Raw genomic sequence first — 24,836 nt, 5'->3', positions numbered from 1 at the left:
TGTGCCTGTCTGATGCCCGCCATTGTTGAAAATAAAGCTTCTTCCGAAGTCTAAGCAGCAGCCACGTAACGACTGCATGCACAAAGGAGAAGAAAGAAGCCACACAGGAAGCATGTCTGAGATACAAACCCTTTACTATCTCTTTGAAACCCTCCAGATGACTTGTACACGTATTTACAATATTCTACAGCAGTGAGCAAATGTACAAAGCCTGTATGTCACGACGAAGCACCCTCTTCCCCTCACAAGGGCTGCTTGAGGAAAAACAATGGCGGAGAGAGAACGCAGCCAAGTCGTAGTAAGCATGAATGAAGCTTCACCTCCTCATGGGTGCCTCAGCAGGACGAGGCACTGCCAGCGTAGCGGCAAACAAACAGGACGATGAACGGAACGGGAAGGGGGGGGGGGGGGGGGGAGCATAATTCGTTGAGTATATCACCACCCTCGTGCACGCTTGACGGGGTTGCTTGACTTAGGTTCTGTGCCTGCTTTGCCCACCAGCAGGGCCCGCAGACTCCGCTGCCACTGTGCCTTCCGGCTCCCCAAACAACACAAGCTAGCACCACTCTCGGGCTCCCACCACCGCTACCACCACCCTGCTCTCGACACGGGGCGATCCCAAACAAGCAAAAGGCCACCTCAGGGGAAGCACCAGCTCGGCCCGCTCTCACTCGCTCTGCGCCACCACCACCACATGGGGCCTGGGCTCCCTCGCGTGGAGGTGGTGCTGGCCGCTGGAACGTGGCAGCAGGCTGTGCATGCTCGGTGGCAGCATCGCTGGTGCCGCCCCGTCACTCACACAAAGTATCACATTCCTCTCAGCACTGATCACAGTCCTGTGAGCCACGCTTGCTCCAGCCACCTCCCTTCCTGCCTTCCCCAAGCACAAGCCTGGACACAGCAAACCCGACTCCAGAAGCACACGGAGCGTACAAACTGGACCACGCATGGTTGCCGCGTGCAGAAGGGAAAACCCTGCGCCACACACACAACACTGGCTCGCCTCTTGGCCTTCCATCTGTCGCCGAAAATGGCACCGGGACACGCAAAGGTCACGTGCAGTGTGCCACAAACTTGTTTGCACACAACAACAACAACGCTCGGAACAAGCATGATGCAAAATGACAGCATAACGTTGGGACGGGACAGAGGGAACAGTGCCTACAAAGAGAGCACGGACAGAAGCCGCTTCACCACCCGTTCGTTCTTGCCACCGCGGTAGGGGTCCCGCGATACTAGCCTCCCCTAGCTTCCCGCACCACTTGTCACATTTGCACCGACAAAGGTTGACTGTTAGAAAGCTGACCACGCAATGTGCACTCCTGCAAGGCGACAGTGCAAGGGAAAACGAACCCAGAATGAATGCAAGCGTACAAAAAACCCTTTCTCTCATAGACCAGCAGAACGTCCATCACACGAGGCCTCGCTCCAAAACAAAATCTTCTCTAAGGAACATGAACGAGTCCTACAGGACGCCATGCGGGAGCCTGTTGAGGTGCCTAGAAGTCCAGGACATGACACGCAGCTCTTCTCTTTCCACAAAACACAGGCACACTGCATGTAAACTGCAGCACTGTCTGGCGCGTGACCAACCATGGTCAGAAACATTAAAAACCATCCACCACAACGAAGCTGTGGGCCATCCCTGGCTGCAGCTTCTCTCCACATTCCTCAATGCCGCCACTACATTCAAAGGCAAGCAGCATGCAATGAAAATGAGGCTGCTAACAAGGCTGCACTCACACAATCAACGTTGAAGACCGTTGAAGACAACGCCACACTCCGACGGATGTCCCCTGTAAGGTGAAGTTTGCGCAAGCTGACCTGTCCCGTGGGCCTAAGCAGAAACTAGCTCGGCAACACACACAGCCCGTCGCATCTGCGTTCTCACAAACCTTTCGGGCAGCTGCCGTTTCTGCTGGCTTGTGAGCATTGGCATGGACACTGAAACCATTCCTGAGTGAAAAGGAGCACCAGATGGCCGGTCCACAAGGAGCTGCCGCCACAGCTTAGCAGTGCTGTCCCTGCCTCTGGCTGGGTCGCAGAGGAGCACATCAAAACAGTGCTGCAGCTATGCCCCACTCTCTTGGCAGAAGCAAGCACAGGTGTGGCTGGTGGATGTTTTTACCCACCCGACAGACGGCAAGCAGCCATCCTTTGAGAGTGGGTGGGCTGAGGCCTGTAGCTTACAAGTGGCATTCTTGTATGCATTGGTAACCCTGTGCTGTGGCCAGACTTTTGCTGTGGGCCACCAAGTGGCCACTAAATGCGGTCGCTTCAGCTAGTCTGCACTGAAGCTGAACCTTTCCCCCAGGAACTACTTTGCCCTCGACGGGTGAACAGGTTTGAGTATTGGGTGGCGAGTGTCCCAAAGCCTCGAAAGGGCTGGCGAGAAAGGAAAGAAAAGCAGCCAATTTTTAACCCCGTGGGATCGTCAAAGCAATGGACGAGTGAGATGGGTCAGGTCTTGTCTGCCAGTAAGTGCACTCGGGGGAAGAAGTTTGCTTTGTTGGTAGAACTTTTGATGAGCCGACTGTTGCTGCCCTTTTATGGTGGGGCTCGGGAGGAGCCCATGAGCACTATCCCAGCGTGCTCTAGAGGCCCCAGCTCTGCCTTCGTTTGCGACACTAGCTAACAGTGCACATTACTATTCTTCCAGTCACAAAGATTCAGCTCAACAAGAACGTTTGAGAAGTCTGGACCAACAGTGGCCCAAGGTGCTTGCATACATGAAACACAGCAAGTAACAGAAGGAATGCCATGTTGGCCCGGACGAGGGAAGGAACGGGCTTCAGCACTGGGGCTCACACCGGGACACGCGTCCATCTTGGAAAGCGCAAAATTGCACGAGGACATAAGAAGGAAGACTACTGCTGAAGCTGAAGTACACATAGGCATGACATTTTCCTTGCGCACACAGCGCAAAGGATAACAAAGGCACAAAAGAGATGCCACGCGACTGCTTTGCTTGCACACCTCGAAAGCACCCTCGGCGGGATTCCCCATTCACCAGCATGTGCAGTCTCGAAGCCGCATTTCTTCAGCTGCCAGAACGAAGGCCGCTGATGCACGCCGTGTTCTTCCTGCACGTGTGGAGAGAGGTGCACGGGCAAAGCAGTCGCCTGGCCGTTCCTTTCTTTCTTGCACTTTCTGCGCACAAGGAAAACTTCACGCCTACACATACGCTTCTCTTTCACCAATAAACCTTCAGTTGCGCCACTTGTTGTCGTCCTTCCCTCTCCTGGTGGGATTTCTTTTTCCCAGGTGGAGAAGAAACGGGAAAAGCAATGGAAAGGCCAGAAGCTCGAGAAGCAACACATAACGACTCGCAAACTTTTCTATACACAGGTGACACAGCCCAGACCTCAAGCAACCTGTAGTTAACAGCAAGACCGTTGAACCAAGCCTTGTTCTTCTAGTGCTGATGCGCAAGTTAATGAGGTCGTGCGAGAAAAAAAAAATAAATACATTGCCGCAGCAAACAACGAAAACAAAGAACAGGTAGACTGTGGTATCTTGGCACTAGGTTTGCCCGCACTTGAAACAAAAACGAGGGCATGAAGAGACTCGATGAATGCGGATGAGGACACTTGGTGGCGAGCCAAAACAAATGAGGGATGAAAGGGGACAATATGCGACACAGAGCTGCATCAAATTTACAGTGGGGGCTAACTGCCTGCGCGAAGCAGGAAAGGTCATAGCTGGCTCTCTCTTGGCACCAATTTTTTGTACTGTGAGAGGCAGCGTGAATGGAGCCTTCCAGCAAGACCTGCTGCGTCCCTCTCGTGCCCCAGTGTTGCACGGTGCCGTGACGGGCAGGCCCCGAGGCGGAGAGGGGCAGCGTGCATCCTGCAGCACTGGGCCGCCCCGGTCGTCGCATTTGTACGGTGAATGTCGGTTCTACGTAAAGGTGGGCACATCATGACTAGGACGCACACATTGGAAAACCCGCATCGAGTGGTGTACTTGAAACACACAGCGAAAGGAGGATCGGAGCAGTGGGTCACGGCCGGGTGCTTGAAAAGCAACGAGACAAGGTACTCGAACTGGCAGACAACAGTCGACAATGCACAGGGACAAATGAAACGCCTGTGTCAATCTACAGCAGCAACGAAAAAACAGAAAGACATTTGTGTTTTCGCTCACATGTTGCATTGCACACAATACGGTCTATGCACACAAAGGAGGTGTTTTGTGATTGGCAACACTGTGCCACAAGATTTACTAGCGACACAAAGGGACACCTTGGAAAAAAAATTTCGGTGCAAGAGAGAATTTACGCTTAAGCAGCAGAGCTACACCCCTTGCCCAGAGATTTCACTGCTAAATAAAATACAGGCGTGTGATGTGACAGCAATGTGATGTGCATGGACTTTGTACACAGAATGCACAGATCGAGTGCACCAAAGGCAAGCTTTTGTGCTGAATAAAAAGACATTTCTGCATGAGGTGGGACAGAGTCCTTGTGGCGCCAGGGCTGCTTACACAGCAGCAACAAAATGGGAGGAGGTCGCTGTAAAAAGATGAGCTGCAACAGTTCCGTGAGCAGTGAACAAAGCTTGCCACTAAAAGGAGAGACTTATCATCCAGTGCCCCACAACCCCTGTAGTTAAAAGTTGCACGCACGTCTGAGAGAGCAGAGGCTAGCTATTAAAAGTTGCACACACGTCTGAGAGAGCAGAGGCTAGCTAAAATCGTGGAGAGACGCTCTCACATGCAGGCTGCTAAAAGGCAAAATTCTACAGCAAGGCTGCGAATAATACCAACGTAATGAAAGACGGTGATGTGTCGTACAGCAGATTCCGCGCCACCAACTACCACTGAGTCTTTGTTGGAAATGCAAACCAAGAAAGCTCAACGGGGGCAGCCAGGAGGAGGCTCATCTGAGAGCACAGTGCAGAACCGCTGTTATCCAGACTGCTTCACTTACACGAGCCACAAATGAGCGGTGACAATGGCAACAAGAAAGCAGGCAACAGCAACAACGGGTGACGTCGCGCACGCACACACACACACCGACGTGCGAGCACAGTACCCAGGCCGTGCTTAGGAGAAAAAAGCAAGCACAGTGCAGGTAGTAGCTGCGCTTACAACACTTGTGCGCAGCCAAAACTATGCTCAACCAGGTGTACCGTGGAAGTGCTGAACACGAAGTCATGCACACAATGCAGGAAAATCCATTTGAGCCAGCAGTGAACAGTCTTGCATGCACTCAGATCAGACACTCGACAAAAGGTAAACTTGCGCAGCCTTGAATCGAACACAAGCCAATCACAGCTGTAAAAGCGGTTACGAACACGACGCGGCGGGCGACACACAGCAACGAAGAAAGAAGCACACAGCTGTTCTTTCATTTGTACAGAAAGTGGCAAGGAGAGCGAACAACAACAGTAACAACAGGGGCACCTTGCAAAGAGGGAAAGACAACGGGACCTCCCCCAGGCGACACTGGGGCAACTCGCCAAGCGCCGGTTGCCCTGCCCTCAGAAAAGTATTGCATTGGACACTTCCATCTGCACGGGCCGGGCAGGGAGGCCCGCCACTCGACAGGTGGCACCTTTGCACTTGTTGCCTCTGGGCCGGCCGCTGCCCACCATCAGCACGGCCAGCATCCACACACATTTTTCTCCCTGCTGAGGGCAGGCAGGCGCTTAAATTAATCCCCCCGAAAATCCCTCTCTTTTCCTCTGTTGCAGCAACTCAAACCCAAGCAATTTTTGCTCTAAACTTGAGAGGGAAATAAAAAGGAAACCAGTGGAAGTGTGTCGGCCAATCTTGACTTGAGCTTGGCAACTGCACTTGCAGGGAACCGGGGCCACCACAACAGCCCAGAGAAACCTAACAGGCACGACGCCGCTTACACTCTCGGTAATAGAGGCAACAGCAGTTCAGTTGCCGATCCACGGTTTCCAGCTGAAGCAGGTACACGTAAAGCAAACGTCCTTCGGTGGCCTTCGATGGGACGGGCACCAGTGGGAGAGATGGCGGTGGAGCCGCACGGCTCTCCACCTCCGGTGCTAGCCAGCTGGGAAGCGTCTGCAGCCAGAAACAGCTGGCAGGGCAGCAGCACGCAGGCCCTCAGGCGGCGAGGAGCATGGGGTGCGGCTCCACGGGAGTGGCCCGCTGCTGGGAGGGGGGGCTGCGCTCCTCCTTGCCCTCGCTCAGGTTCACCGGGGAGGCCTCTGCGGGTGGCTCCTCGGCCCCCCGCGGGGGGGAGGCCACGCCCAGGGGCAGGTGCGGGGGCGACAGGTCGCTGCCCTTGGGCATGGAGCCCAGCTTGCAGGACATGGGCTCCGCCTCCTGCACGGTCCAGAGAACACCCTTTATGGGCACTGCCGTCCTGTGGGCAGCACTCATCGCAACTACCCGCAGGTCGCTCACTCTACGTGAGCATTTGAACACAGGAGCGCATTTAGCCGAGGGGCTACCAGCACTGCATGCAGCCGTCCTTAGTCAAACTGGTGGCCTTTCCAAACTGTTGCAGCTTTTCAGTAGCACAAACTCACTAGTCACCACATGAACTGGCAATGCCACCAAACCTGCACTAGACACATTTGGCCAGCAGGACAGCATTATGCACCGCTACTTTTTCTGAAGTGGCAAGTTCGCCTTCCAAGGCATTGCACGACTGTTTGCAAACAGTGCCAGCTGACTGTTCCCTGACAAGTGCACGGACTGCCACACCAGACCCCCCTCCGAGCCCACAAGCAAGCGGATGGACACTCGCATTCCATCCCCTGGGTATGTGCGTGACTGGCAGTGCGGGCTTTTGGGCACGGCTGTTTCCAGGTCGCCCACAGGGCGCCACCAGAGGCTGCTGCTGATCACCTGAGCTGGCAGTGCCCTTTGTGCCCCGTGCCCAGCTACCAGCGAGTGAACATGTGCAGCTGAGGGGCCAACCAGGAAAGGGAACTACTGAACACAAACATAACACTATTTGCCAAGTTCTATATGGCGAAAAATTATAGGAATACTGTTGTATTGAACAGTTGTGTTTATGTAACCTAGATGGCGCTAGGCAAGTGCCTTATGACGTCAGCTGACACAAGCATTGTATGTAGTCATCACCGACTAATAAAAAATCAGTGTTGTTCGGGGCACGGGGGATGCGGTTTACTTCGAGGTTCCTCTGGCGTAGTCGGACAGGACATGCAAGGCGAATACAACAGTTGGCGACGAGTGGTGAAGTAACCGAACAAGGGAGCAATGAGCCTGCACCAACCGCCCGATTTCCTGCGGACGCCGGGCAAACGGGCAATTCCTTGGACGCAGTGGCATCGCATTTTCAAGAATCATCTCCTAGCATCAGGGAGTGATGCCCACACACCTGCGCGCCGTAAAGCTTTGTTGCTGCACTGTTTGGGTTTGGAAGGCCAACACGTGAACTACGCATTGCCAAAGCAGAAACCGTCGACGCCGCCTGCAGTGGGGAAGGAAGAAAGCGGCGCCAGCGACGAGTACGGTGCAGCAGTGGCTATATGGACGCCTATTTCACAGCTAAAACGAACATCGTCGTGGAGCAGCACTGGTTCGGACAACGCACTCAACTGCCTGGGGAGACCGCAGCAGCGTTCGTCACGGTGTTGCACGAGCTGTCATCGAGTTGCGCCTTCGGTGAGCAGGTTGACGATTTTATTCGAGACAAACTTGTAGCAAAAACGTGCAACCATGTTCTTCGGGAATGCCTACTTCTCGAAGGCACTTCACTGACGCTCGAACGTGCTCTGGCTATTGCAAACAATATCGAAGAAGCTACTAAATACTCACTCAAAAGCTACTAAATGCTACTAAACACCTGTACACCATAGCGAGATGCAACCTTTTTTAAACCATGAGTGAAGCAATGTATGTAGAGCAATACAGCAATTTTCTTGCGTTCTTTTCCTTTTTTAGCAGATGCGAACTCGGTTCTACCACCTTTCTTAATGTTCTGAACCAGCTTTTGGCAAGCCAAAGAGAGCATGTCCAGCGGAAAGCCAGCGTCTTTTAGTTTCTGCACCTGTCTGGTCAAGCTCTCTTCCATCAGATGGGAGCACGACTTGGCTACCACCGAACGAAAGCAGCAAACGTCATAGGAACGTCATAGGAAACCAGCAAGGAGGATGCAGAGAGGAGGACAGCAATTTGGAATTGATTTTCTATGACTAAAGTCGTGTCAACGCAACGAGAGTGGTCAAAACATAGCCTAGAGACTCGAGACCGCAATTTGCGCTAGTAATCCCACAATGTTTACAAATCTCTTCAGTGTATCTTTAAGATCAGCTGTGTTTAAACCAAGGCACAAAGGCAACGGCACACCTGATAGAGTACACCACACTGCTGCTTGGCGCTTCTGTATACAATGCGAATGTGGCAGTGTCATTCCGACAAAACACCTTTTTTGCAAGAAAGGTACGAAAAAAAAAAAAAAAAACATACTGACAGGAAGAACCGAGTATAATCGCCGAAAATCAGCGCCAGTCTGCAACTGCACGTGGGCATGTTACACACACCTGGGCACACAAAGTTAAAGGACCCTTGCAATGCTTTTTTAGATGCTTTTCTGGCCTTACATCGGTTCTTCGTGTCATTCGGATACAGACGCAAAAAAATTATCAGGATCGGTGCAGACATCAGAAAGTTATTCAATATTTTTGTCCACGAATACAAGCAATGCAACACTGTCTATGTCACATCCGGAGCCTTCGAATATGATGAAGCAATGCGGAGACCCTATGCAACATACGATTGGCTGAGCTTGCAATATTTTGTATATGTCATTGCATCGACCAAACGGGCCTAAATAATGCCTTCGGTCGCATTCTTTCCCTAAAGGAAGCATAGCATTTAAACGCGGATGGTAACCAGGCAGACACTACTGCCCGCTTCGAGCGCTTGTGTGCCCTGTCAGGCCGTGTTACAACGGGCCGCTTTTTATGCTCTCACCACTGCCCGAAGCTCAGCGACTGCACGCATCAATAAAATGCATGTCAAATCGCCCGTCTGCATTCCATGTGATGATGTCTATGCTCGGCAGATATCAGTGTCAATGCCAGAAGCGGATGGCAGATTCGGTGTTTTCAGTCCAACTCGAGCGTCTCGACGTTTGTGGACGTGCTTTCACACTGGCTAACGCCGTTCCTTCCACTGAAAAACAATCACACCTTTTCTTTTTTCCTCTAGCAGCAATTGGCTGCCATGAGAGAAATTCAACCAAGCTATTTTTTTTGGAAGGTTGTCTCACCAAAGGCAACTGCATTTCTATAGTGGGGCATTCCTTAGCCTGCACTGTGCTAACGCCGCCTGTATAAACATTGCCTAACGCGTGAGCAAAAAATGGCCAAACAGCCACTCTCCTGTTGCTCTCTCCTACCCTTCCCCGCTCCGTAGCCTTCCAGCGTGCTTTCGTGTCCGCCAGCCAGCGCCGCTTCTCGGAAACTATAGAAAATAGTGGAAAGTTTGTTTAGCGTTCCCGAGGCGGCGCTCCTACGCCTTCTTGTTTTTCACCATGCCTGTCTGTCTTGGTCTGTCACTGATGAAACTTCCTTTGTCACGAAGCAAAATCCCTTGCGCTGCCGCAGGCCGATGCCGGCTTTGCGCGCTTATCTACTCGGATCACAGGCCCTGAAATTTTCTGAGTGGGGCATCCTACCTCTATCCCCTCCGCATTTAGGTATTGTTTTGACCCCGCTGTTCGCACTCCGCATCGGTACGCACTTCTAAAATTGAGGACTGTACTGTAGAAGCGCCCGGACAGCGTGGCGGGATCCCAGCTGCTTATCCTTTTGTTTCCTATAATTTTGTGAAGTTTACAAGCACGTGATATTATTGGAAAGTAATCGTAGAAGTAAGCGCCTGAACAAAAAAACGTGCACGCAATTTTTTCTTCTCTAAATACTCCAGAAAGAAAAATATCAGTAAAATAATGGCTGCCCCATCTGAAAATATCGTTGTTCTGTTAGCTATATGTCTACCCGACAATCAGTATGCTCTTACACTATTTCAGTCCGCCTCCGTCTTTTATCTTTGGAAAAAATGCAGCAAGTATGAAGCGAACGACACATTGAACGAGATCCCCAGTGCGCCACAGAACTAGCGCCCCGTCGCGGCTAAGATGTAAGCGAAACGGCCTTTGAAGCCCAACAGGCAAGTTGACAGACACGTCGTAGAAGTGGGTGCAGCGTTCGCGACTCGCGAGCAGTGACGTAAGGCGAGATGTCCGCCGGCACGCGCCACATAGCGGATCAGTGCCTGAACTAAGCGTCCCTACCCTTCCCATTGAAAAGCGCGCGACGCGTCAGGCAATGTTAATACAGGCGGCGTTGACTGAGCGATAGCCTTTTAAGAGTTAAGGGGGGACGTGGGGATCAGATTGTGAAAAGTGACCAAAAAATCGTTTTTTCGGAAGTCACATTTTCGGATTGCACGTTTTATATTCTAGGCGTTCACAAAGTTTCCCCGCCGCAAACGATCGCGAAGTGCCAAAGAAAAATATTTATATCGGCTGAGGTGGCAAAATATTTTCTCAAAAGGACTAAAACACGGCAATTTTCGCAGCGCTGTATCTCCGGGACGACGCCACCGGGCACCGCCATCTTGGTCGCGTTAGATCGGCCGACTCTTTAACTTTCGTTTTCTGGTCGCTCCTCCTGTCATTGCTGGCTCATAAACGCACAAACGGCAGAAAGAGAAAGGTAGTAAAACGAAGAAACCGATAGATCGTAACACGCGATTGGCTGTCCGGCCGCCTTTTTTGAAACGGCTCTCCTGATTGGGCGTCGCCATGACAGCAAAAAAATGGCCGCCGCGCTGCTGCGCATTTTACGCTGACTGCGCTCCGCCGATGTTTTCAAAGTTTCCCGGTGTTTTCAAAGAACCGTCACCCAGCTTATTTGAGAAACTTTTGCCATGGCTCTAAACTAGTTCGTACAACGAAGTCTGGGATTATAAAATTATACTGTCAGTGTTTAATAAATTAGAAAAGACGCCGTAAGGCTGCAGCGTTTTACACTTCGATATTTTGATTGGGTTTTTTTTATTTTTGCAATGTTTGCAATTCTGTTTTTTATTTTGCAATGATTGATTGATTCGCCTGAAAGTGAAGAGCATGGTATGCTAATAATAATCAATGTTGTAATTGTGTAAAAGATGCCCTACTTGCCCTACTCTTCATTTTGGAGACAGCTATGCATTAGGCATACATCAAGTAAAGAATAGGTACCCTAGTAGCCTATATTGAACTTTGTGGTACACTAGGTGTAAAACTGGTGCTTCTGCCATCTGAAGGCCTGCACATGAAAACCTTCAATTGGCCAGGAAGGCCTCCCAGATGCACCAAATCAAAGGGCAAAGGTCTTTGAGGTTGTCCCCAAGCAAGGACAGCAAGGACTATGCTGCTGGTGCAGTTTGAAAAATCGTGAAGTCTTCGTAAACTTTAAGAGCCGTTTTCTCAAAAGTGCGTTTTATGAGTTCTTCGTTGCTCGTGGAAAGGATAACATGGCAACCACTGGGTGGATTATGACACTGTCTGTTTTATTTCGATCCTTGAAGAGTTCTGCAGGGTATGACCTTCTCGGATTTTCATTTTAGAGGCTAGTTATTTTTTTATGTGACATTTACAGCTGAGTCAGCTGTATACTACTGGGTACAGGTCAAAATAACGTTCTCTGTAAAAAAAAATGAACGGTGTAAAAAAAATTCGAAGAATGTCATACCCTGTAGTGTTCTTTTGACTACAATTGAAAAGTATTCTGAACTTCCTACCATATGTCAATACCTTGCTAGGTTTTCCACGAGCGGGCAACATGTACACCTCTGCAACACAAAAACTACTGAAGGTATCACTCTGAAAATTCAAATTTCACCATTTGGAGTGCTTTTCAATGCACCTACCAAATTTCATTACTCTATGTCAAAAAATAAAAAAAGCTTGCTCCGATTCCCACCTTCCCCCTTAAACGAGAAAGCCTGGCTTAATTTCTTGTAGTATTAGTGTGACAAGGCTCATCTGCAAGATCGGCTCGTGATGAACAAACATTATCACTGCCAGAATTTCTAAAAACAACTGAACAAACATTATCACTGCCAGAATTTCTAAAAACAACAACTGCACACAGATATAAACTTGTCGACGCCCAGGCATTGTATGCCAAGTTCTTGCACCTCACCCCGTTGTTGGAGTGGATGAGTGGTTAACACACCAGATTCTGCTTTTTGAGGTCAGTAGTTCGACCTCGCGGCGGCCTAGCTCTTTTTTTCGGTGTAAGCATCTCGCATGTTCTTTTTTAAAAACCAGGATATGCGCCTGTTTCTCGCCCTCCTGCGATATATTGCCCTCCTGCGATATCACAAGTGGAGTTCACGTCAAGCCCCGGTAGCAAGGCAGCGCACGCAAACCCAACCAAAACCAAACCAAAAATAGCTTGAAGAGTATGACTGAGTTCAGAAAAGTAAGCCTAGCAACACACATCAATGCAGTGACGGGCAGGCGACTTCAGCAGCCTCCAGTTTCTACTCGGTGCTGTATTGGCGCGGTTGTCGCGGTGCCACCGACCGACGCCGTCAAGAAGTGCGAAAAGGAGCTTCCCAGGACAGACAACAGTGGCCTTAAAACTTCCAGAACGCGGCATTTTTCGCTGCCATCATTGCTCCCGCGATGCGACGTCACCAGGGAGAGTGGGAAGCGAGCAGCAGTCCCCCGTTTTTCAAGAGAGAGAGAGAGAGAGAGCAACCTTCAGTAACTTTTTCATTTCTGCACGGGTCTTGGTCATTCTTTTTGCGTCTATCTCTGCATGACACAAAGAACAGACAGAAAGCCTGAAAGGTATCTCAAAGAAAAGCATTGCAGCGTCCTTTAAAGACGGCAGCACAAATGTTGGCAGCAGTCCTTAAGTCAGCAGCGCATTTCATTTCAACGACCTTTCTGTGCCACAATTGTTTGTTCTTTTTCTGCACAAGATGTGAACTCAAAGGTCCTTGCCGGTCTTGGCTCACCAATCGGCAATGTTTTCCGTATGCTGTGGCCCCTGCGCAACGCACACACTGAGGGGAAACTCGAGAGCAAATGAAACTTTTTCCACTGCATCATACCGCATTAGTCTGCACGCACACAAAATAGTAGCAAAGAGTTGTCTTTCAGTCGCCAGTGACGGCTGCCCATACAGCAGCAACAAGGCCAACTGAAGCATACCACTAGAGCTACAAAATACTACCTAGTGGTTCTACATGCCACGGCACGCTCTCTCTGCTAGCTCTCCAACTGACCACAGTGCCACCACATGTCCTCTGGTAGGTTCCCCCACTTTCTCATAGGCTCCAGGCTGCATTCCAGTTTACGGTGGCAGCACGAAATGACACCCTCCCGTGCCATGACAGTCAACTTGGGGCATCTCGACACAATTTCTCTGTTTTTTATCAGAAAGGTGCAAGCCTTCTCATTTGGCCCATTTGGCGCAGGAGTGGAATCGCTGCACAATGGTTTGTCCCGAGTAGTGATCAATATCCGAGGCACGGCAATGGCAGGCGTAACTGGCGTGCTGTGTGGTAGAAGTGTTCCACTAGATTATGTAAGCACATAAAACCGATTTACATAGCAGTGTATTGCTGCACCATGGCCACCTGAATAAATGCTGGCTACTGAGGCACTGCATGTAAATTTCAGGGCTGAAGAATTTAAAATTAGCTCCATTCATACGCCGGCTTCGCAACCAAGTCCGTGACTTACGCCTGGCACATGTAACGATCGAGCGTACCACACTGCAGCCGCATCACCAACATTTGCACTCTCGTAAAACCAACTTGATCTGGGAACGATGCCACATAAACACCTTTCTACAGCAAGGGCAAAGCGAGAACTGCGAGCGTGCATTAGTATATCAGCGGCAGGAGGCAGCAGGCCGCTGAGACTAGCAGCTGCTTGTGAAATGAGCCAGGAGGCAGCTTGCAGTGGCACCACTACAGGCAGTGGCTGACAACTGCTGTTGCACTCTGCTGTGTGCTTCCTTCCTTTATGCGTTTCTTCTTTTTTTTTTTTTCCAGCTAGCCCCATATGGCATTTTCCTCAAGCAAATTTTAGAGTGTCTAGTCAAAAGCCTTCAACAGTACCAGCCAGTCTTGAGTGTGCCAGTTGCACAAGGTGCAAGGCCCAGTCTGCCACAATAAATACTCGGAATGAGCAGTAAAGCCCAAAATCTGATGCACCTGTCAGCCTTACTTTCACAGCTTTTCAATGTAGATCATGTGGCAGTTCTCTTTTTATAAAAAAGTTCATTTGGAGATGAAATAACAATTTCACATGGACAAACTGAAAGAGAGGCTTCTGTGTTGGGGGAAATACATGGAAGCCAAGGGTGTTTAAAAACCTTTTTTGTTTTTTTAAACAGGGCCAACAGATCCTTTGGACAGCCAGTTCTGCACCGTAAGAAATCAAAAACCTCGTTATAATGCTAGGATATGCCTTCTTCTGTTGACCATAACTCTGAAAACCGTGTGGTGGTCATAAACACGTAGCGGGTTTAAAGGAGCCATGAAGAGAAAACAAAAGTGTTTTATTCGAAAGATTAGGTGTTTCATAGTACCCCAAGCACTTTCCCGGAAGCAAATGATGCTTCATTCGCTGAGAAATAAGGCAATTTAAGCCAAAATTTTAAATCTCCCGCTAAATTGCACATTTCGTGACGTGAACACTGGCGTCATACGAGCCGGTCCATGAAACAGATACTTAGTATGTCGACTCCATATAGCACCCACACGCAGGAGTCAGTCAGGAACCGGAACTCGTGCCGAAACCGAGATGGCGGCCATTTTAGAAATACTAGTAAAACCTAGTGCACCCGCAGCCCTAGTCATGGAATCGCCTGATCCGGACAACAAAACTCTCGCCGAGGAGCTCGGGCTTGCATTTAACAACCTCGCACCACTTGAAGGCTCAATGCTTTTAAGTGCACGAGCGGCAGGAGTTGTGGGATACTTGGATGGAACGGAAAGCGACCATTCTGCGATACCCACAACAGACGAATGCCAAGCCGTCGGCACCGCTGCCTCGTCAGCCCCGTCGCGACAGACGAATACAGACTGGTACGTATGTGCTGCATTTTTATTGACGGCGATTTGACGAAGTCAGCGACAAGCGGCGGCATGTCCCAGGAGTGAGCTAACGTAAGGGTCCCTGCTGTAATCACTTCGTCGGAAATGAAGCGAGGACACTCGTACTTCCTTTAGCTTCCGTTCTCCTCCGTTTGCAAAGTTCACAAAACGTAGCCACTTGCTTCGCCGAGGTTCGTTGTTGGGCAGCACATGAAAGGAGATCTCTTCACCGGCGGGATGTCGCACTCCCTCGACGATTTGCCCATACTACATGGGCATTTCAGGACGCAGTAACGAAATCTCATTGTAAAGTACTCGAACAAACTGAAGTTTTCAGTGGTTGTAAACTGGAAACGAGCTCCTAACAATAGCAGCAAGCCAACACCATTCCGAAACTGCGACGACTGTCACTATCTCGTCGCTGCTTGCTGTTCCTTACTCCCCTCGTTTCTATTTTTACCTTTGCTGGTTGGCGATATGACGGCCAACCTCCTGTCAAGGGATTAAGATACCAAGCAAGGTCGCGGCTGTGCGTGCTGGAACGGTTTGTTGGCCCTGAAGAGCCTTGAACCCGAAAATTTGTCTGCGTGACGGCGAGATGTCGAGCTCGGCTGGCGGTACTTTCGTACGCGTTGGCGTACACGTTTGCGTGTTTGTTCGGATCTTCAACTGTTTACTCCACCGTTCTTAGTGTCATAAAAGGAATGTGCAGTATGTTTAGCACGCATATAGCTCACTATGCAAACTGAAGCCCTGCCTAACTTGTGTTTGCTTTTGCCGGCCTCCGCCAATCACAGAGCATTCTAGTGTGACATCATAGGTTCTGTTGCGGGAAATGAGCTGGTGGGTCGCATGGTCATTCCTTTTTTTCCTAATTATGTAGCTTATTTGAGCGAAGTTAGCGTTAAAATTGGTGTCAGTATGGTTCTAACGAGGCATCTTTCGAATGAACCAAACTTTTGTTTTCTCTTCATGGCTCCTAGTGCTGGAAGGGAATCGCAAGGTTTAGGACAAGACCTCGTTGGTCACGTGGTGTTTGTCCGTTCCAGCTACAGGAGTTTGGTGCTCAAATGGGGCGAGGTGAGCCTGAAGTAACAGCTTTGCAGCCCAGCCACCAACCTGCCGGTGGTGGAAGAGCAGCTTGTAGTTGGCGAGCAGCTGCCGCTGCTGGCAGGCGGCCAGCAGCAGGTTGACCTCGCGCATGATGTCCTGGCGGGCACGGTCCCCGAGCGAGTGCTGCTCAAAGGCCAGCCACAGGCCCCGCAGCTCGGGCAGCAGCTCCTTGCTGGCCCCCTCCTCCGTCGCCAGGGACACGTCCTCCACCCCTGCAGCCATTGCTGGCACTTCTTACTCTGCACCACGGCAAGGTGAACTCCGCAACAACTTCCCTATGCTGTAAAAGGCAGTGACAAACGTAAATGACTGGACTAGCTGAGCTGGCGGTCTGCAGGCACCCACTCCACTCGTGCACTTGCCAGGATGGCCACCTTCCCGCACACCCCTTTGTGGATGGCTTTCCCTCACGGGAGCCCCCCGCAATGGCACCGTGCCCCCACACCCCATCTGCGAGGGGGGTGCCCTTGCCCGAAACCAGTTCCTGTGCTGCGATTAGTGGCCAAGTCTTGCAGCAAGTCGAGGCACCAGAGAGGCTCTCCCTGGACCACGAGGTGCGTTCTGCGCAGACATCCCACAAGCCCCGTCTGCCCCGCATCACATGGTGGTTCTCTGCTCGCTGCCTTAGTATTCCAGAGGTGAATCGAACCATCTCGATCTCTGCAGTACTGTTTAGTGCCTCGCTTCCATGCTTTACTGCCTGGCCCATGAATAGCTGCTCCCGCAAGAACTACCAGGTGTTGGCCTCAGCTATCGCCCAAGAGACACAAAGGTGAAGGCCTTGACAGGTATACACTGCCCAACCTCTTTGGGGCAGCTGAGGTCAAATCGGGGATGTGCGTGCGCCCCCAACAGGGAGACACCGGCAACACTGTCATTTCAGCAGTTCTTCCCATAGAGTTTCATACTCATATATACTAGAGGGAAATCTGCCGCTGCAGTCGCGGGCCGCCGTGGGCAGCGCCATTGCCGCTAGCGACATTCCTCGCCTACTTGGCTTAGCTAGCCATACAGCTTCTTTTTTGTCTCGAAGTCAAAATCAACAAAAATTTCTTTATTGTTCATCGTGCATGAAGCTTGACAATAATTACTTACATATCAATCCTTTTGGAGGTTCAATTTTATAATAACAAAACAAATTTTATGAACCTTCAACAGTAATATTGTTGCTTTTTTGCAGCCAGAGCCAACTTTTCAGGCTGTTCATGAGCCATGCCAAGGACAAGTGGAACGTGCCTGCCCGGTACACGATGGAACGCTCGCTGAAGCGCGGCTCCCCTAGACAGTGGCGCCAGACTTCCCTCTAGTGCATATTAGTATGAAACTCTATGGTTCTTCCAGCAGCAGCAGACACCTGCAGACATCAGCCAGGGATCTGGGGCCCAGCACTGAATAACGACTCCCCGCACACGGCTGGTATGCTTCCTTCACACTGCCAAGCCTCTTGTGGTCACACGGTATTTTCGCTACGTTTCATCGTCATCATCATCATCATCACCACCACCACCACCACCACCACCACCACCACCGCCGCCAGCCTATCTACACCCACTGCGGGGCAAAGGCCTCTCCCATTAATCTCTAATTACCCCGGTCCTCTAATAACTGCGACCAATTTATCCCTGCAAACTTCTTGATCTGATCTGCCCATCTAACTTTCTGTTGCTCTCTGGCCCGCTTGCATTCTCCAGGGATCCACTCTGTTACCCTTAACCCTTCGCAGTCCCGAACGATTATCCACTTTCCGGCTGATCCGGTCCGCAAACATTCTGTCAGTTTCTGCCACCGTGAATAAAAACACGAACTGTGCAATAAAAACTCTGAGGATATTTATTTTTTCTCTTGCATTCTGCTTGCAAGTTCTTTACCAATATTTGAGCAGCGTATGAAACCGCTCGAAGCAGTTTGCTGGGTGCAGGCCAGCGTTATTACTGCAGATTTTGCAGAAAATTAGTTTCCCTCCTGCCGGGCGAATTTCATCATCATAATCATCATCAACACCAGCCTATCTACGCCCACTGCAGGGCAAAGGCCTCTCCAATTATTCTCCAATTATCCCGGTCCTGCGCTAACTGCGACCAATTTATCCCCGCAAACTTCTTGATCTCATCTGCCCATCTAACTTTCTGCTGCCCCCTGCAACGCTTGCCTTCTCTAGGGATCCACTCTGTTACCCTTAATGACCAACGGTTATCTTGCCTTCGCATTACATGACATGCCCTGCCCACGTCCATTTCTTTTTCTTAATTTCTACTAATATGTCCTTAACCCGCGTTTGCTCCCTTACCCACTCGACTCTCTTCTTTTCCCTTAATGTTACACCTGCCATCTTTCGTTCCATTGCTCGCTGAGTCATCCTCAATTTAAGTTGAACCCTTTTAGTGAGCCTCCAAGTTTCTGCCCCGTAGGTGAGTACAGGTAAAATGCAGCTGTCATACACTTTCTTCTTCAGGGACAATGCTAGGCTGCCATTCATTATCTGGGAATTCCTGCCGTATGCACTCCACCCCATTCTTATCCTAATTATCTCTGCCTCATGGTTGGGATCCGGGGTCACAACGTGGCCTAAGTAGATATATTCGCTTATAACTTACACTGCCTCGCCATTTATCTCAAACCGCTGTGCTGTCCCGAGGTTATTGATCGTTACTTTAGTTTTCTGCATATTAATTTTCAGGCCCACGGTTCTACTCCGTTCGTCTAGTGCGGAAAGCATGCTTTGCAATTCGTCCCCCGAGTTACTTAGCAAGGCAACGTTATCAGCAAGATCTGAGGTTACTGAGGTATTCTCCATTTACCCTTACTCCCACCAGTTCCCAATGCAATGTTCTGAATGCTTCTTGTAAACATGCTGTGAATAACATTGGAGAGATTGTGTCTCCTTGTCTGACGCCCTTCCTTATAGGTATTTTACTGCTCTCCTTATGGAGGATTATGGTAGCTGTGGACCCATTGTAGATATCCTCTAGGATTCTTACATAATGCTCATCTACACCCTGGTTCCGTAGTGCCTGAATGACTGTTGAGGTTTCGACCGAGTCAAATGCTTTCTCGTAATCTATGAAGGCTATATATAGGGGTTCAGTATACTCAGCGCACTTCTCTATCACCTGATTGATCGTGTGAATATGGTCCATTGTTGAGTAACCTTTACGGAACCCTGCTTGTTCTTTAGGTTGACTGAAATCTAAGGTTGCAGAGATTCGGTTAGCGATTACCTTGGTAAGTACCTTGTAGACGACTGACAGTAAGCTGATCGGCCTGTAATTTTTCAAGTCCTTCATGTCACCTCTCTTATGAATTAGGATGATGTTCGCGTTCTTCCAAGATTGTGGTATGCTTGCGGTCATTAGGCATTGCGTATACAAGTTTGCCATTTTTTCAAGTACAATTTTTCTGCCATCCTTCAAGAGGTCTGTTGTTATCTGATCCTCACCAGGTGCTTTGCCCCCTTTCATTTCTTTCAAAGCCTTCCTTCCTTCTTCGGTCATTACTGGTGGGATGTCTATCTCCTCTGAACTACTTTCTCGTTCGGCATTATCCTGGTCGTCCTGCCTACTGTACAGATCCCTATAGAGCTCCTCGGCTACTGTGACTATTTTATCCCTATTTGTGATGACATTGCCTAGCTTGTCTTTAAGTGCAATGATCTGATTTTTCCCCACGCCAAGATACCTTTTCACTGCTTCAGGCTACCTCCGTTCTTTGCAGCGTATTCAGTCCTCCCCATATTATACTTCCATATGTCAGCTGTCTTAAGCTTATTAACTAACTTCGAAGGCTCCGCTAGTTCTATTCTGTAAGCTGGGGTGGAGATTGTCATGGTTTGCCATTTCCTAATTAGATCTTTCGTCTCCTGGGAAAGTTTACCAGTATCCTGTCTAGCCATCGTGCCCCCGACTTCTACTGCACACTCTGTGATAATGCGTGTAAGGTTGTCGCTGGCTTCCTGTGTCGTAAGCTCGGCTTCCCCGGTAAGAGCTGAATATCGGTTCTGCAGCGTGATCCTGAATTCTTCTACTTTACGTCTTCCGGTTAGCTCATTAATCGACTTCTTTCGTACTAGCTTGTTGCGGTCCCTCCTCAAATCTAGCCTAATTCAAGATCTTACCATACGGTGGTCACTACACCTTACCCTTCCGAGCACTTCCACATCCTTCACGACGCCAGGGTTATCGCATAATATGAAGTCTATTTCATTTTTATGCTCCCCATTCGGGCTCCTCCACGTCCACTTCCGGCTCTCCCATTTACAGAAGAAGGTATTCATTATGCGTAAGTTATTCCGTTCTGCAAACTCGACTAGTAGGTCCCCCCTGCTATTTCTACAGCCCAGACCATAGTTCCCCACTGCCTTGTCTCCAGCCTGATTCTTGCCTACTTTAGCATTGAAGTCCCCCATAACTACGGTATACTGTGTTTTTAGTTTAGCCATTGTCAATTCCACATCTTCATAGAGGCGTTCCACTACCTGGTCGCCGTGGCTGGACGTGGGTGCATAGCCCTGTACCACCTTGAGTTTGTACCTCTTATTGAGCCTAATTACAAGACCTGCTGCCCTTTCGTTAATGCTATAGTATTCTTCTATGTTGCCAGCTATGCTTTAATTGACTAGAAATACCACTCCCAGTTCTCTTCTGTCCACCAGCTATGCTTTTATTGACTAGAAATACCACTCCCAGTTCTCTTCTGTCCACCAGCTATGCTTTTATTGACTAAAAATACCACTCCCAGTTGTCTTCTTTCCACTAGACCACGGTAACATAGGACGTGTCCCTTTTTCAGCACCGTAAGGGCTTCACCTGTCCCCCTAACCTCACTAAGCCCTATGACATACCATTTGATGCCTTTTAATTCCTCGAACAACACCTCTAGACTCGCTTCACTAGATAAGGTTATCGTGTTAAGCGTTGCCAGGTTCAGATTCCAATGGCGGCCTGTCCGGGTCCAGGGATTCTTAGCACCCTCTGCTGTGTCACAGGTCTGACCGCCACCGTGGTCAGTTGCTTCGCAGCCACTGGAGACTGAGGGCCGTGGGTTAATTGGCGTATTCATGGGAGGTTCTGGCCGTTACTACACCAGGGTGGCCAATCGTGCTCTGGTGAGGGAGTGCGTTACCAGCAATGAGAGCCGGGGTCAGGCTGCACCCCAAGCCCCATTCTGCAATTCCAGCAATACGCGGATTTTTTTATTTATTTATTTTTTAATCCGGTGGGAATTGTCTGGCACTGGGATTCGAACCACGGTCCTTCTGCACGCAAGGCGGATGCTCTACCTCTACGCCACCGCTACGTTTCAAGTCCTATAGTTCATTCCACAAGCTAGGTGCAGCACTGTGAAGGCTACATTGTTGTCAACAGCCCGCCCACTCAGGGCGCCTAACTCACCACGAAGGAAGCGACAAAAGGCGCCAGGACCTTGCGGTGCCACTTGCCGAGAGGGAAGAAGGGAATGTCCTTCCAGGACCCCTTCACGGCGAGTGAGGCACCCTCAGTGGGTGCACTGTTGACAACAATGTAGCCTCCACATAGCTGCACCCAGCTTGTGGTATAACTACAAGTTTTCGGTCGACATTGAGCCCAACTTTTTCCAGGGCGTTCAAAGGCACCTCCGCATGAGACATACAAGGCTTTCACCTGAAGAAGTGTCATGCACAAGCTGCTGTACCAAGGTCCCACAATTATCTGGCCGAACAGTCAGCCATTGGGCCAAGACTGAAACCACTATATTGACTTTTGTCACGCTGAAAACATTCACGGACCCTGCTCGCACCATGCCCTTCCTGGGTTCCTCTTTGCCAGCGTTCAAGCACAGCACTACCAAAACTCCCACTGAAGTATTCACATAACCTTTTCAGAGAAGTGCTTCAGCATTTACTGCTCATATTTTCCTCGCACTTACTGCTCGCTCTAGCACCACCCACTTCATTTTAGAAATGCTGCCCAAGAGAAGGGCGTGAATTCATGGTCCTGGTGAGCTGATCTATCCATCTAGACGCACTCTTCAAGAGCCGCACAATCAAGCCTGACACAGCACGGGGGAGGAGCAGGGTGCCCAGGCAGCAGGGCGTCTGACCAGAGAGGGTGCTGAGGCTGCTGTTGGACATGGTCTCGTCGGTGTCGGCCGACAGCCGGCCGTTCCCCAGCTTCCCAGCGGCGGCCACAGCTGCCTCGGCCGCCCTGCTGCACGAAGTCTGCATGTGCTCCTTCTTGGGGACCAGCTCGGCTGGGCCTCCAGCCTTCTTCAGGTGCTGCAGCGTCGGCACCAGGTCGGCCCTGCAGCAGGCAACAGCAGCGTCGACAGCGGCTTGGTGCATGGGGAGAGAGCAATCACAGTCGGCACGCAGGACGAGCTCCAGCAAGCTCTCAAAGTGGCCCATCTCCACTAACGTGAAACCTGGGCAGGGGCGAAGCATACAGTTTACAAGTGTAGTCTAGGCGCCTTGGCATTTTTGCCCATGGAGATGAAACCACTGGGGGGTGGAGGTATACAGCTTTGCTCTAAAAGTCTCGTGCCTTTGAAGCACCAAGCATTCTAGTGCGAGGTATAAACAAGTGTGCCAGTGTTTTTTTCTATTTTTTAGTACTGGTTACGAAGCGTTTCAGCGTGAGGTGTAAATGAGTGTCCCTGTGTTTTAGCACTGTGACTACGTACATGAGACGACGATTATGACGACAGGAGACGCCAACAGCCCCAGCCTCTAAGGGGCTTTGCCCCTAATAGGTGAATATATATATGTACATATACCTCATGTTTGACTTAACAAACAAACAAAGACAGCAAGAAGACGGCAGGGGGGAAAAAATGCATTCAGGTTGTGCACTGCTACATTCCACACCGGCACAATCAGTTGTCCCGACATGTCCTGTGGCGTCAAGAACGAAGCTCACTGGCCTGATGAAATTCTCTACAAGCTCCAAGGCAACCAATCCGCTAAGGTTGTCCACGCATCTTGCAAAGTAATGGTTTTGCTAACTACTGAGCCAGCCATCACCTAAGCTTCCCCCCCAAAATACCAATTTCCCCTTAGCAGTGTGCACACGCTAAAAACAATGCCAAAGCTCACCCTATCATTCCCCGAACTGCCCTGGCAGTGACAGTGTGGCTGTGCATACCAGTGTTCAGTGGCGCTCATCAGCTATTTCATAGATTCTCCTTCGTGTGTGCCCAGGGGCCGTTCACATTACCCTCAACACACACCAAGCTGGGTGGCTGGACGACCACGAGCCCCGCGCTAGCCTCCAGCAGGAGAGGGAGCTGCACCACCCTCAGAGCCCTTTTGTGGTGCACTCTGGCGCAAGAGCAAACGTGCTCATCACTGCTTTGTGCACATTGCACATGCAGAGGCGCAACTGACAACGGCTTGCTTGGGGCAGGTAAAATGTGCTTTTGAGGCAAAAACTTTTCAGCTTAGACCCCGTGATTATAAATCTGTCAAGCAATAAAATGCTTAAAATCACAGTTACTCAAGAAATGGCTCGTGTAGACCATGACAGTAGCAAAGGAAGAGTTTTCAGCCATAAGCATAGAGTCCTTAACACAACGGGATTGAGCCCAGTGTAGACTTCAGTGGGAGAATTTCCGGAATTCATGTAATCCTGCAGCAATGGACAGCACACCACATTGCAGGGTCTTGTAATGCTCAGTCTTCAAAGTGGTGATGTTGCCTATTTCACGGCAAATGAACGTTTTTTTCACACATGCAGGTTACGAAGACCAAATTCTGCACTCTGGACCTGTGAGCGCACTGTTATAGCCAGTGCCACACAAATTGGGAGAGGGAAATGGCACAACTGAAAGCACTTTTCCAACAAATACAACTCAAGCTATAGCCCTAGCTTTCTAGACTGATAAGCTCATTAGGCTGTGCTTATTATCACTCACTTCAGATTGCTTTCAAGGAACAGATTAAACACTTGTGTGTTTTCTTTAAGCTGTGCAGGTAGCCACTGCGCACAGTATGGCTCGTGCTACGCATACTATATACTGTGGCTATGCAGAGTGCGCAATACTGCTTGAAAGGTGTCCTTACAGAACTTGACAACACAGGCAGAAAGAGGAACCTGTTAAAAAGGCACAGGGGCCACAGGAGGAATTCTACACATTTGCAGCTTGGAAGAGGAGAATTTCACACACATTTCGCATAGAGGCAAACTGCAGCTCTTGTGCGAATTGCAGACCCACCTGTCGGGGTCTGCCTTGAGCACTCCCAGCTTCTGCATGTGCGCAATATCGGCTGGGATGTACGCCTCCACGGGGTAGGCCAGGCTGCGGGGGCAAGCAGGCAGAGGTTACGACCACTGTGGTGGCTTTGCAGTGCTCAAAAGGATGGTGGTGATGCCACTCTCTGGTTGCAGTTCCCCCTTCAGCAAGCCCACTTCATCCACAAGAGTTACTGTGGTGGTGGCATGGTGTCACTAGGAGAAACTCTCCCGCTGACTTTGCTCGTCATGGAGCTCTCAGTATGTGGACACCAGGCACTAGAATACGAGAGCCCCGCAGGGACGTGAAACACGTTTTGAACGTACAACCGTGCGGCTACGAGCTCAAGTACACCCAAGCTAAATATGGTTCTTTCACAAACAGCAGAAAGCTCACAACTATGAAGCGAGCTCTGCCATGCCATTTTCTACCTGCACATATTTCGAATCCCTCCTTCT

The 24,836-nt window shown here is 50.1% G+C and overlaps 1 protein-coding gene across 1 annotated transcript in view; it reads right to left on the bottom strand.

The window, feature by feature from the left end:
• Positions 1-115: 115 nt before the first annotated feature.
• Positions 116-24,836, bottom strand: part of Snoo (Sno oncogene) — a 112,756-nt gene continuing 88,035 nt past the window's right edge. Inside the window, exons 4-7 of the mRNA XM_077675726.1 lie at positions 24,361-24,444; positions 22,252-22,451; positions 16,183-16,388; positions 116-6,300 (exon numbers count right to left, since the gene is read on the bottom strand). Of these exons, the coding sequence (XP_077531852.1) occupies positions 6,079-6,300; positions 16,183-16,388; positions 22,252-22,451; positions 24,361-24,444 (712 nt within the window). The 3' untranslated portion in view covers positions 116-6,078. The remainder of the gene's footprint in view (positions 6,301-16,182; positions 16,389-22,251; positions 22,452-24,360; positions 24,445-24,836) is intronic.

This window comes from Haemaphysalis longicornis, unplaced genomic scaffold, assembly GCF_048455015.1.
Source record: "Haemaphysalis longicornis isolate Haplotype H1 unplaced genomic scaffold, Haemaphysalis longicornis Haplotype H1 scaffold_7, whole genome shotgun sequence".
NCBI lineage: Eukaryota > Metazoa > Arthropoda > Arachnida > Ixodida > Ixodidae > Haemaphysalis > Haemaphysalis longicornis.
The sequence above is the reverse complement of the archived record's forward strand: the minus strand, read 5'-3'. Positions and strand labels throughout refer to the sequence as shown.